Below are 14,751 nucleotides of genomic sequence, written 5' to 3' on the forward strand. Positions count from 1 at the left end.
CGACTTATATTCAAAGGCACAATGCGGCACTAAGAGTGCTTTATTACCATCTCTGTCACTCCTACGGCATGCACCCTAATATCGCTCCTCTAAATGCTCCTAGGGAAATTGAGTCAATTGTCGAGAATGGGAAGTGCCGCATATACTGGAACTTTATATTCTCGACAATTGTTTCTGTTGCTCATTCGAGGCCTGACATGGTTCTTCTTGACTTCGAGAAGCGAACCATGTTCGTTATCGAATTTCCGGCACCAGCTGACAAAAACATCGTAGCCAAGGAGAATGAAAAGAAAGAGAGGTATCGAGACCTTATAAGGGAGTAGCAACGATTGTACCCGGAATATTCTGTTAAACTGATCGTGCTTATCATCGGCGCTCTTGGAGGTGCCAAGCTTTCACTTGCTAATAGCCTAAAAAGCATCCCTGCGTGTCAACAATATGCTAGATCACTTGCGGGAAAAATGCAGAAGGCGGTTGTCCTTGGGTCACTCCGTGTTCTTAGGGTGCACGAGGCTTTTTCTGGATCGTCGTATTGATTCCTTTACAGACTGTTACCACTTATCTCACGGTTGGGAGACGTGGTTGTGGCTGAAATTTTACCGCGATTTCGCTGGAAGCGGGTGCAATTTTTCAGATTAGCACCCGCTCCCGGCGAAATCCTGCGGTTGTCCTTATGACAAATTTTTAATTTTATATATATATATATAATGTCGCAACCGCTCTCCCTCTACTCTCATTAGAAACTGTGTGAGCCAGCAGTTCTAGGAAGGCCGAGAACGCGGTGACTGAATGCGCGAGTTTGGCGTATTTGAATAAAAACGAAAAGCCAAATTAAAGTGTGGAAAAACTGAGATATGTATATTGATTTAGAGCTGCTACAAGCTTTGGAGACCAAAAAGCATCGCTTAGAATTCCTTCATCCCAAAAAACTTCGTAGTTTTTCTCAATTCTCTGTAAATCTTGATGTAGCTGCTCTCATTGCTCGTCACTCGTATCACCCAAGTTGTCAGGGAAGAAATCTGGATGATAATGTAGAAAATAGAATTCAAACAACACTGAAATGCCCATTTTACGGTAATTTCTCAGATGATTCACGATAATTCGTCTGTATCGTCACTTTTTCTTTTACAGAAGAAATTTCGAATCACTCTTTTGAATTATGTGCATATAGGCTGCTTTTGCAGTCGATCAACGTTTGAAAAATTTTGGGAAACAGCTTGATCAGATACTGGTATCTGCTCTAGTATCTGATCAAGCTGTTCTCCAAATTTTCCTACACAAAAATCAAAGAGGGAACTTGGGCGATATGAGCGACAAGCTTGCAAAAATTTTAAATAGTTTATTACAAAAATTTCATAATTAAAAGATTTTATCCCAGCAGCAGGTGGAAACATGGGTGTTAATACCCGCCGTCATTTCAGATTGTTTCTCAAGAGTTGCATGCAAATGCCTAGAGTTGCATAAATAATTAATCTGCAAAGCCATGTACAAATAAAAGTTTTTAAAGAAAAAAGCGGTTGGTTGAAACTTAAACAATTTTGTTATGAGGTCATCCTTTTTGGTTGAAAATTCATATTTCGACGTCAAAAAGTTAAGCTTAAACATTTTAAGTTGAAAACTGCAATGTTTTTTTTTAATTTCAATTTTCATTTGAAAATTCATCTATTTGAGTAGCAATTTTAGATATTTTAAAAAGAAAATTGCAACTATTTTTGAATCGCGTTGTAACTGCTTTGATCAAAATCAATTTTCTTTGCTTGAAGATTCAACTTTTTTTTTTAATTTTGTCTTAACGAATTTGTTAAGAAATCATTTTTTAATTGAAGATTTATATTTTTAGTAACCTTAATTTTTTTCAAATTGATCTTTTTAGTTGAAAATTCTCAATTTTGGTTAAAAAAAGTAATTTTCTTGATTTGTAATCTTATCTTAGTGGGTAAAAATCCAACAGGTTCATTGGAAATCATTTTTTTCTCCTGAAATATCAATTTTTGTACAATAAATTTGTCTTTTCGCTAAGTTTTCAAAGTTACTTTAAACTTAATTTCTTTCATGACTAAAAATTCTTTATTTGTTAAAATTCCTATTTTTGGTTTTAAAATTCATTCAAAACCTTTGAATGAAAATACTAACGTTTGTAAATAATTTATTTGTAATCGATTAAACGAACTTGCGAAGTTCATTCACGAATATACAACTCTAGTTAAAGACAATTCAATTGAAAGACGGCGAATTTTATTCAATTTCAATGCAGTTGAAATTTTCGGTAGAGTGCCTCAGTTTGATATCGACACAGTACTGGTCCAGTACTACGCACCGGAATACAGACAGCCAGTAGTTTGACCAGTACTGGCTCAAGGTTGCAGGTGTGTTTTAAAATGCGGAGAAACTATAGATTTAACTGGCATCAAACATTTTTTCTACTTTTGTGCAGAAAAAAACTGCTAAGGTCTATCTTCATATGAAATTGTAAATATTCAGAAAAAATCATATCTTGTTTAGTTCTAAGAAGTTGTTGGCCTTAAAAAAATTGAAAAAAGAACATTAGACGATGGTACATACAATAACATTTTCAAATATTTATTCTTTACGTTTGGAATGCTTAAATTAAACTTTATCAAAAAGATCTCTTTTAGATCACAGTATTTGTATGCGTCTTTATATTCTGCATTTTCTAGTTAATTAATATTGTTAAGGATTATGTTGCTCAAATATTTGTAGACTTTCATTTACACCTTATTATCGTGACACTCGCGCTATCCGTTTAATTTTTGATAGAAATTTGTCAATGTATTTTTTTGAACTACCTTGTAATAAATAAAAGGCTACAATCCTTTTTTCATGCATTTTTTTCTATCTCGCGTTGTCATGCTAAAAATAGGATTTTTGTATTCATGTTATTTTTTATGAATAAAATAAAATATCGTACAATTATTCTTTTAGATTTTTCACGTATGTCGTTTAGTTTTTTTCGGGTAAACGATTTTTGTTAAAGTTTTTTTTTCGTAACTTGTGTCTCTCAGTCTCCGATCTCAATTCAGCAGACTTAAGAAATATGTAAGCCGTGAAATCACCATCGGCTGGTGCCGAGAATTTAATCACGTAAATTATCTTCGTCCCTACATCTTGAAGGACAATATCAGGCTTTGTAGTACAGATATGTTGAGTGGCCAAGAACGAAACATTCATGTAGATTAAACAATGATCATTCTTCACAACGGATTCGAGTTCTCCCTGGGAATATGCCAGGACTTGCATTATATCAAAACTATACAAGTTTCGAAGATAGCAATATGACACTTTTGGAGCCGCATCGTATCTTTATTTACCTGTAGCTGTTTGGTATTACCAACATGTACATTCATTATGAGCTCATGGTAAACTGAGCTGTCTATAATGCCGTCTTTGCAGGCAAAAAGAAATCCCTTAGGTTCCGATCTCAATCCGGCAGACTTGAGAAACGTGTTGGACAGTAAGAAGCCATAAAATTTACAACGAAGAGGCTTTTTAGTATATTCTCTTAGCAAAATAGAATTTTCTGCTTCCTGTACACGACTTTTGAGCACTAAACGTGTTAGTGATGCTAGGCCATGTGTAATGTCGCTGGAATTAAATGGGTGACTAATCTCCTTTGTGGCTCTATCTGCGGTACGGTATTCATGACTTTATGTTGATGTGCGAGTCACATTAGGGAATATGTGCTTTTTAGAAACAAGAAGGATTCAGCTAGAACTGTTCTTTCAAGAAGACACTCTGGGCTCAGCAAATTTCTACCCTCTTTATTTCGAGGGTGGTATATATGAGGTATGGCAGATCTAGGGTCATGACTTCGATGGATTTTTATCATCTTGCGTGTGCTGGGGTCAAGATGCTTCAACTCATCGACGTTCCATTTTACTGTACCAAAAGTCTAAATCAGTATAGGAACGGCCAGAATGTTGGTCGCCTATATCTTATTCGACCTAGATAATTCGTAACCCCAAATTTTTCTGATAATTTGGCGATACCTTTTTTCAAGAGCCGTTTTTAAAACACACGCACAACTTAGGTTTCCACTTGCGATATTCCAAGATATACATATGTTTCTCCATTAGCAAGATGTTAAAGGGTATTTCTAGCTATGAGTTGAAGATCGTGATCTTTACGCGATGTCCAGTCAAAAACTCATGCCAATGAGGTGATACTTTGGTGGGCCACATAGATATCTAGAGCTTTTGCCTTGATGCACAATAGATAGAGGCAAGACGGAGATGTAGAAAAGTATTGGACTTAGAGAGTCTTCTTGGAAGACCCCCCTCTTATATGTGGCATAGCTGGTGGTGACTTTTTTTGTCACATGTTATGGTAAATATTGTCCGCCACAAGAGCATGAGGTCTTTCTACATTTCACTATTTTTGGATGCATATCGAGGCAATCGAGGAGTTTGAAAAGTAGCTCATGGTTCGTGTTATCGAATGCCTTCCGGTAGACAATCCTAGCTTGTATCTAGATTGTTCAACTATTGTACTTCATATTGGATTGATAGATGTTAATATCCTCTATTTGAGGATGAATGGATTTTCACCTTCTAGTTCTTATACTGGAATTATCGGCGATCTGCAAATATGGTCCTGCTGAAACTGGTGTTATGTTCGCTGAAGGATCTTGTTCTTGTTTTTGGTAAAGAGCTTCATATCCCCCTTAACTTAAAAAGGATGCCTGATCTCCGAAATATAAAGGCGTTTTATAAGAATATTTCGGATATATATTGACCCAACGTTCATATAACTTCTGCATTTATCCTTTTCAAGCCACTGAGATTCCTTGCCAACAGGTAAGGATGTCCCTTCTGACAGTGTCTCTAATCCTGGCAACTTTTTAAACTGTACTTCCGTCGCGCCGTCAACCCGATTGGTCACTGATAGGGCGCTGATTTTGAATTATGTAAACATTCAGATTTAATATTTATAATAAATAATGATTGAGAAATGTCCAAAAAGAATTTTCCTAAACCTAAAATAAGATTTTGAAGTGACAGATATACAAAATTCGATTTTAATAAAAACAGGTTATGAATTCTGAGTTCAGAGAAATAAATCATTCTTAATTGTCTCAATGATTAATCTCGCCTCTGTCGTGTTTAAAATTAAATTTACATTCATTTCCGATAATGTGCCTTAAAATAAAATCACTGAAATTACCAAAAATGAATTAAGAATAATTGATTACTGCGCTGATAAATGTTATATCATACATTTTTTTATTTGATTGAAGAAAACCTGAATTACAATGACCAATTAGTATTGTATAAATATTATAAAATATATAATATTGTTTAAAAATAATAAAGAAATATTTAATAACATTTTAAAACATTTCTAATGCTTAATTAGAGACAATTTTTTTCTGAAGTCAAAATTAATAACGTTTTTTGCATTAAAATTGCATTATTGTTTCATTAGTTACTGAAAAATTCGAATGTAGGATTAAGGAATTACTTTGGATGCATTTTCTAATCATCATTTATCATCAGTATTATATCTTAATATTTATATAATTCAAACTCTGCGCGCTAACAGTGTCCAATCGGGTTGACGGCGTGACGCAAACGCAGTTAAAAAAATTCCCAAGATTGGGGACACTGCCACCTGAGTTGATCTGACCATTTTAAATGATGTTCCTGCGCTTGTCCGGGTCATTGCCTGCTCATACCCTTGGTGTGGTCCTATTGCTATTCTCAACTGAACCATGCCCACCATCCGAGAGAGGCCTATTGTGGGTGGCACCGCGCGATACCTTTAGTAGAAGGCGAAAGTACTAGGTGTGTTTTTGAAGGGAAACCAGACGGTAAACCATTCTTTATTATAGCCACGCACTGATTCAAGTGATTGATGAGATGAGCATGTTATAAGTTAATTTAATACGATGCTTGGAACCTCTTGCGATGATGGCGTAGGCATACAATTCCGAGCATCGCGTAGTTTGGAGCTCGTCCCCTATCGCTGACATACTTAAACAGCGACCGCGAGCGTTGAAGGTGACAGCAGTCACCTCTAAATACTTTCTTAGAGCTACCATCTGCCACTTCACAGGCTTTTAGTTGCTTCCTTTCTGATTGTCGAGAAATTTTTTTAGATTGCGACAGGTGTTTAATAAAACCGCCTTTTGAGATGCTGTCAATACCCTACTGACTCCTCAATGTTCAATATAATTTGTGCGTCCTGTGTGTACATTGTCTGTAGTCGAAATCTTTAAAGGACGAATAGGTGCATGATTCTCACTTCTTCATATGGTCTTTACTTCATGCCTTAACTTGCTATACTTATGGATCTTGATTGTACAGGTTGGCTGTGAATTTTCGTTAAGTTGACAAGAATGTCTATGATGTAGACTCTTCCATCTTTTTCTTCTCGCGTCACGATGTCAGGTCGATTGGCCCAGATGTAATAATCCATTGGGATAGTCACATCCAATATAAGATATAATCTTCGGTTTCTAAAACGGACATTGGAATGTATCCATAAAAAGGCATCCATTCTTTTAAGAGTCCTAGGTTAAGGGCAAGTTGTTGAGGTATAATGTCCGTTACATCATTATGTCTGTGCGTATATTTTCTCTGAGCCATCACGCGACACCATCAATAATGTGCTCTATGGATTCGTTGGTATCTCCACATAATCGGCACCGGTCAACCACGTCTTGATGTAACGCGTGTTTGTGATGATTCCTGGTGCTGACAACATTGTTCTGTATCGCAATGGCGAATCCTTCCGTCTCTGGATACAGAACACCCTTTCTCAGCCAAATATTAGGTGCCTTACTATCCACTTCATGTTGATCTAACGTTTTGGGGTGCTCGCCGCGGATAGCTTTCTGCCTCCGCTGTATTTCTAATTTCTCTATGGTTTCTGCTCTTATAATCAAGGCCTCATCTAAGGTACATGTCGTGGTAGAACTTCGGTGGAGCCATCTTATTATTTTATATCTTAAACTTTTACTCTGGTGAACCCGGTTTTTCATCACAGCCACGGAATATATATCAAGTGGCTGCGAGCCCTATCTTATAACCATGAGTTTTTCGACCTGTCTGTAAACAGCGTCTATCTTCCAATCCTTTCGATACACCTCAGTCAGCTAACTGTTGATTTATTCAGCGATTAACCTGCTTGAAATGCCTTCGACTGGTTCGGGTCCAGTGAAATGGTCTTTTTTTGCTAGTTTTGCTAGCCTGTCTGAGATCTTATTGCCATTGACGTCACTGTGTGTCTAGCGATCGAAAAGAGAGTTATTTAGTTTCTCGTCACTAGATTGTTTAGTGTTTCAGAGCACTCACATATTAACAGCAACGTAGTCGACATTCTAATTTAGTATCTCTGTTATCTGAGCAGATACGGATGTTTCTTTCGTTGCTATACTACTTTGTCGCGTAGAAGCACTAGAGCAGGGCTATAATCTTAGATTGTAAGAATGTGACCTAGGAACCTATTGGGATTTTTAAGCGCACTTCACTCCTTCTACTATAGATATTGCTTCCTGCTATCTTATTGTTCCTGAACTCATCTGTAAACCAGGTGGCCCTATCACTAGGCAGGTGTGCCTTACCATTAATCAATTTCTCTTTGACGATACTTCTTATAGAATATATTGCAAATAAGCGTTTTTTCCCTGAGCATGCTCAGGGTTGTCCTACTCGCGACATCGGTTGGCATCCATACTATCATTGAGACCCTTCCGCCGTTTATTATATTTAATCACTAGGCTGCCTTCGTAGCTACGGCTTTGATTGTGAGATGGAGAAGCTCTAACAGCGTTCGTGGTCTTCATTAAGGAACCAGTGACGCCTTTTAGAAACAGTCTCCTGATTTTTTCAATTCAAGACTTCACAGTCGATAGTCTCCAAGTTCATATCCTAGCTTTTCCCATTGCTCTTCTACAGATCCATAATGTCGCCACGAGCTTATGCTTGTTCAAATAACAGCTTCTTATCTAGGATGACCTCTAGATATTCACCCCGTTCTTTGATTTTCATTTGTTGCCCTTCCAGTTTCAGTTAACTCGAGGGTCCTCACTTGTATCGGCTGGTAAATACCACCGCGCCCGTCTATCAATTTGAAGTGATAAAACGTCTCCTATCTGACATGCTAAGTCAAAAGTGTATCACCGTTAGTCGTTGTTAAATTTCCTCTCGCCCAACATGTGGCAGGTCCATTCCACGACTGCAGTTGGCACACCATGTGCAATCATGGCCGCCTTGATCACCTCTTTATTAAGAGGTGTAGTTAAAGCCCCCTTTGATCTCCATTTTCTACTTTAGTTGTCCTTCAGTTACGCTTACCAGTCCTCTTAGAGCCTTTTCGATCGTATGAACAGCCTTATACGCGTGTTGCTTCTTGTGAACTTACTTAATTAACATGAACTTGTCGCGGATACATCTATATACAAGTCTGTTCACCATTTTCCGTAGAAAAGATGCCGCATGCCATCGGGAAACAACTCAGTGTCAGAATAGCCGTTATAAGTCTCACATGCGGCTCTATTATGATCTCTCTAACCTTCTGTAAGAAGACCGGGTGTATTCTATCCGGACCTCAGGGCCTACCTGGCCGTGGAGGTGGTAACAATCTCAAAGGCTAGTCGCCACTTCGGGGAAAATTGAGCCACATGCGGCTCTGGTTGCTTTGGAAGTGTCGCTTCTCTTTCCCCAGACCTTACAAAACATAGAAAATTTACGTTCATGAGGTGAGTCATGATTTTTATTATCGATTATCGATTAGAGTAATAGTTAGGTCTCTCGGCTGATAATGCAAAATAATTATAATATTCAGACAAAATACTCGCAATCTATTATATATTTATTTTTAAATAACTTTTTTAGTATTCAAGATGTACAGCAATGCAGACTGACATAGTCTGGTAGTCAATACTACGTTATGATAGGCACGCCAGTACCGCCAAGCATCAGAAACGTCCTAAATTGCAATGATTAAATTCACCCTAGAATTAAGTTGAATGCCTGCAATTGCAGTGAATTGAAGTTAATGCCTCTGTTATTACAGTAAATTGTAGATGTCATAGAACTAATTAGTGAACTTTTATATTGCTCATTTTCAAAATATTTTTTAATTGACAAATATGTTAAAATTTCTGAATTCTTTTATTTCCTGTATTTTTGATGATGATTCCAAGTCACACATTTGAATAAATTACAATGTTTTTCGAATGCATGCAGTATCTTTAGTACATTCTTAATTTGATAATTGTAAATAATTTTTTTTTTATTTTGAATCTGCGTATTTTATATATCAGACCAGCGTCATCTGCTCATATAGCCATATACCAGGGGTGTTAGTTGAAGTTTGCCGGTTTTACTCATAGATGTCGCTAGCCATATGTATACATTTCTATGATTTGTCATCTATGTCATATTTTTCTATGGACAATAACCTTCAAAAATACACAATTCCACTCTGTAAAAATAATAGCATCATAGTTGCTTACCTCAGTGAATATGTCGAGTTTCGTTCCAAGTAAATCGTATTTGGGGCATTCGTTGCTTTTCTTATTTCATCAAAAGAAAAACGCAGTTCAAGCTCATCGATTGCTGATAGAAACTTACGGTGAATATGCTCCAGTGATTAGAACATGTGAGACATGGTTTCGTCAATTCAAAAGTGGAGATTTCGATTTAACAGACAATGAACATCCTGGTGCAACGAAAAAGTTTGAGGACGAGAAATTTCAGGCGTTATGGATGAGGACCCAATCCAATTGCAACAACAATTGGCACAAACACTAAATGTGACCCTAGGAGCAATTTGGCAACGTTTAAAACCATGGAAAAATCCAAAAGTATGGAAAATGGGTACCACACCAACTGAACGATAGATAAATGTAAAATCAAAAAATCATTTGTGAAATGCTGCTTGAACGGTTCGAAAGGAAATATTTTCTGCATCGAATTGTCACGTGGGACGAAAAATGGATTTATTTTGAGAACTCGAAGCGGAAAAAATCATGGCTTTCACCTGGTGAGGTCGGCCCATCGACTCTAAGGCCAAATCTTTTTGTCCGTAAGACAATGCTCTGTATTTGGTGCGACTAGTGTGGTGTACTTCGAGTTATTAAAACCTGATGAGACGGTGAATACGGATTGCTACCGACAACAAATTATCAATTTGAATCATGCGTTGATCGAAAAACGGCCGGAATGGGCCCGAAGACATGGCAAAGTTATCCTACCACATGACAACGCTCCGACTCATACCGCTAAAGTGGTGAAGAACACATTAAAAGCATTGAATTGGGAAATATTATCGCACCCGCCGTACTCTCCAGACCTCGCCCCGTCCGACTATTACTTTTTCGCATCGATGGGACACTCACTCGCCGAGCAGCGCTTCGCCAATTTTGAAGAAGTCGAAAAATGGCTCGTCGAAAGGTTTGCCTCGAAAGAGAAAAAGTTTTTTTGGATTGGTATCCATGATTTGCCTGAAAGATGGGCAAAATGTGTAGAATCCAAGGGTCAATACTTTGAATAAATTTTTTTTGATATTCCCTTAAGGATTAAGTGTTATTTTTTATTGAAAAAACCGGCAAATTTCAACTAACATCCCTGTATGTAGGAAAGTGATGCTTCCAAAGTACGCAAAAACAAGAAAGTATTAGAAGTTTTTAGTGCCAACAAAGTAATTGATCTAAATATTCAGGAAGATTTTTTTTTAAATTTTATGTTGTTTTGGGTATAGACTAATTATTTTTTGGGTATATGAATTGTTGCAATTTAAATTAATTGGTTCAAATCAATTAGAAGGGCAGCCTTATTATTGCTTTTCATTGCGAATGGTCATTTCAACATTTCTAATATATTTTAATTGCAATGTTTTCGCAGGGTTAGACACTTTTTATGTGAATAAATATGATTGAATATTAGACCTTTAAATTGAATATTTTTAATTTAAACATTTTAATTTAATTAAATTTAATGAATTAAAAATTTAGATTAGGCATCCTAATCCTTTTTACAATTCACACAAATAAAAAACACAACTCTATTAGAACAGGAAATATTGAGAAAAACGCATTACTGTGAAAATATAAATTTAATCAGTGAGATGTCGGTTACTAAAAATTACTAGAAAACGACTATTTCGACTAGTCCAAATATTGACTTATCTGATACAAAAAACACTAATTTCTTAGTCCAGATATATTAATTTGGCCAGGGCTGCATATCGATTAAGTAAAGATTGTTGTGAAAATAGAAAGTGGGAAAAAGAATATAATTCAATATAAGAACGCGATTGGGAAACATTTCCAACTTTATTGAAATATTAGCAAGAAATTTTTTGAAACTTTTAAATAGCCCTACATGTCACCTCTACGAGTATACATATTGTAGTTACAAGTCATCTTTCCATACAGGAAAAATTATAATTATTTACACAACTATTTCACCTTTTACTTTATTCACGTTAGAACTAATCCTTTTCATGCATGTGTACTCACATAAACGCAGGAAAATTCAAATAAACACAAAAGCAGATCTCATACACGTTGAGTTGTTGGCTTCACAAGTTGATGTCGAAAAGAACTGAGAAAAAAATTCCCTAATCACTTTAGAACAGAAGATAAATCTCATAAATAAATCTGAGATATTAGGGTATAATATATCAGAAATCTGTTTTAGAAATATATTTTCGGATTATACCAAATCTATTTGGTAAGGCTCACCAAAGAATTATGTTAAGCCAACAGAACATTTTATTCGGCTGTAAAAAATAATTCTGCTTGGCCAACAATAGAGTTTTTAAGTTCAAAAATGAATCTAAAAAATACCTTTTTTGAGAAAAACAAAACATTTTTGTTTGCATTACCTTTATATAACGAGAAAAAGTAGCTGGTATCGTTAACAGTTCAAAATACAACTCTTGAGATAGGTGCAACTTTATATATTATATATAAAACATTCAGTAATACATTATATCTACTTCTAATTTCTTTACCATGTTATTCTTAAATTTGAGACTTAATTTTATTATTAGATTTTACTATATTAATTATCATAAATAAATATAATGATATACAATTCTAGCTTGATGTGTGTCATATTCATATCCCTGGTGTATTCAATTGTTTTTTATACATTTTTTCCCATACCTATGTACGAATTGTCTAAAAGCAAACAAGATAAACATAGATAAGATAACATGTCTAACTAGCTTGCCTTGGCCTTAACTTCTATTTTCTAATTCACATATGATATATATTTTTGAATTATTATTAAGGTAAATTCTAGCCTTATATATCGATGCATTTTGATGGCCTAATTATGAATATGGCAATTGAAAAAAAGTAAAAAAAAGGCATTTTTGTGTTTGAAACATGAAAGCATCACTTTCTTATGTAGAAAAATAGAACCTGAGTTCTTTTTCCGTTTGATAGTTTAATTGATAAGAACTTTGAAACCATTAGCAGGAACATCATCAAAGTTATTAAAATTGAGCTCTAATTACAATAAAAATAAAAAATTTAAATCAATTCCTCAAAATTAAAAAATGGTAATTCGCGAAGATTTTGGAAATTTATAGAAACTTAATACGTTGCTGCGTTTCTCCCCTCGGCATGCAATTTACTATTCTTTACATTTATTTTGGAGAATATTGAATAAGTAAAATAAGATACTGGGTCTTTACTACCGGGTGTTTCGATTTATGCCTCAGTTTGAAGTAAAAATTGATTTTTTTACTGTGTTCTTATTGATTCTTTAATTTTTCATGACAATCGGTCAATAATTGAAGCATTCTTTACAAAACTGCATTAAAAGCAACTTGCCAAACAGATAATTTTGTACTTATAATACATATTAGATGAGTTTTATGAAAAAAGCACCGAGAAAAACGTTAATTTGATTTTAACAAATAATTTTTTTGATTTAAATGAATTTTGTATGATTCTAACCAAATTTGTTTAAATTGAAAGAATTTAAATTATGTATATGTTTTGCATATATGCATCAAACAAAGTGTATTTCAACATATATTTTAGTTGAATCAAACCAAAAATTCTTTAGTGGATACGCGTTAAAAAAATAGATTATTAGTGTAGGCATTTTGTGATTGAATGTTGCCTGTAGGAACACATTTTCAATACAATATTCGCGCTCGATTATTTGTGCTCATAGATAATTCTCTAATAAATTATATAGTCAGAATCATTTATTATATGTGTGAACAATATGGACACGAGCGTGAAAATACTCTGATCTGACTCTGGCTTAACATGTGTGTAACAAATTTAAACAAAACGTTAACAAAAACTTTAATTTACAGCATAAAATTAATTTCCACTTAAAATATTAAATATTAGCCAGTATCCAATAGAAACCTAGAATAGTTGAGCATTTTAAAGTATGAAATTTCAAGTCTAAATTTATATTAATCACAAATTCATGTTCATGATTCTGAAATTGAACTATTTTGATGCATTTGATGTATCTTAAATTACTTTCGATTTAAGGCTTTTGAATTAGAAGAACTTTCGAATAAAATAATATCATTTTTTAACTTTAAAATCAACATTTTTTTAAAATTAAGACCATATTGATGAAACCAATGTTGATATGAAGGCGAAAAATTGACAGTTTTTAATTAAAATGCTATAAAGTTCAATAATATTTTTAACTGAGAAAACTTAACATATATAATAAGTTGGGTTATTTAAAGTTGGTAGGGTGTAAAATTCAATCGCACATTAAATTGGAATAATTTTTAAATTGAAAAGTTCCAAATTTTTCGGTTCAACTATAAATCATCGAAAATTCCAAATTTTAAAAACGGAAACCTTTTAATTCTAGTGCATTCTGAATTTAATAGATTACCATAATAATTCCAAAAATAGACTTTTCAAATTCAAAGGGTTTTCAGTTCTACCATGTGTAATTTAAACATACGGAACTTTGCAGGTTTAAATTAAAAATGTGTCATTACCAATTCAAAGCCTTGATGATTTTATAATTAATTTAATAATAATTTCACTGGCTCTACGTTGTAACACTTTAAATTGAAGTTGTTAATCGGTGAACAAAGTTGAGTGTGCTTCTTTCTGAATTGGTGGATTTTTGATCGCATTTAATGTAGTACTGTTTTATTTTGGAAGCTTTAATGTGAAAAGAATTTCAATTACAATTTTTTATCTAGGCGTTTTGTTAATATTAAAACAATTTAATTTCAAAGTCTTTAAATTTGTTTAGATATGTTCAAAGTTATTTGATTCGTTAAGTTTAGATTCTTGTTTAAATACTTGAAATTATTAATTGTTTATTTTTACTTAGATTTGAAAATTTAAATAATTTAATAACATTTTTGGAGACCTGGAAGACCGGACATGTTGTATGATAATGACTTTTTTCGTATATCTTTCCATTTGCTTTAAAATGTGGATTTTCGACGTTTCTATAACATTTTCGAGGATAAAAAAAGACTCGATAAAAGTCGCGTTTTTAAGACATTTCGAGCGCAGATAGGAACTTGGATGGGTGACCATCAGCGACGTTCGATCAGGTGGAGTATTTGCTGCGTTTGAACTAAGGTCGAGCGGGAGGTTTGATGCCCAGGATGATTGAATACATTTGTTGGTTGACACATCGAACTCAACAGTCGGAAAACCGAGTAAAGTCGTGCGACGGTATACCCTATACATACTCATGCTAAAGCTGAAGTACTTAAATGTAGTGAGGAAAACCCATGTGTAGGAACTAGCCTAAAAGGTTGATA

General features: G+C 34.5%; 1 protein-coding gene across 1 annotated transcript in view; it reads left to right on the forward strand.

Moving 5' to 3' along the window:
- Positions 1 to 3,396: 3,396 nt before the first annotated feature.
- Positions 3,397 to 14,751, forward strand: part of LOC117173655 (glycine-rich cell wall structural protein-like) — a 20,392-nt gene continuing 9,037 nt past the window's right edge. The window contains exon 1 of the mRNA XM_033362295.1: positions 3,397 to 3,472. Within this exon, the coding sequence (XP_033218186.1) occupies positions 3,397 to 3,472 (76 nt within the window). The remainder of the gene's footprint in view (positions 3,473 to 14,751) is intronic.

The sequence above is a fragment of the Belonocnema kinseyi genome, chromosome 5 (assembly GCF_010883055.1).
Source record: "Belonocnema kinseyi isolate 2016_QV_RU_SX_M_011 chromosome 5, B_treatae_v1, whole genome shotgun sequence".
Lineage (NCBI taxonomy): Eukaryota > Metazoa > Arthropoda > Insecta > Hymenoptera > Cynipidae > Belonocnema > Belonocnema kinseyi.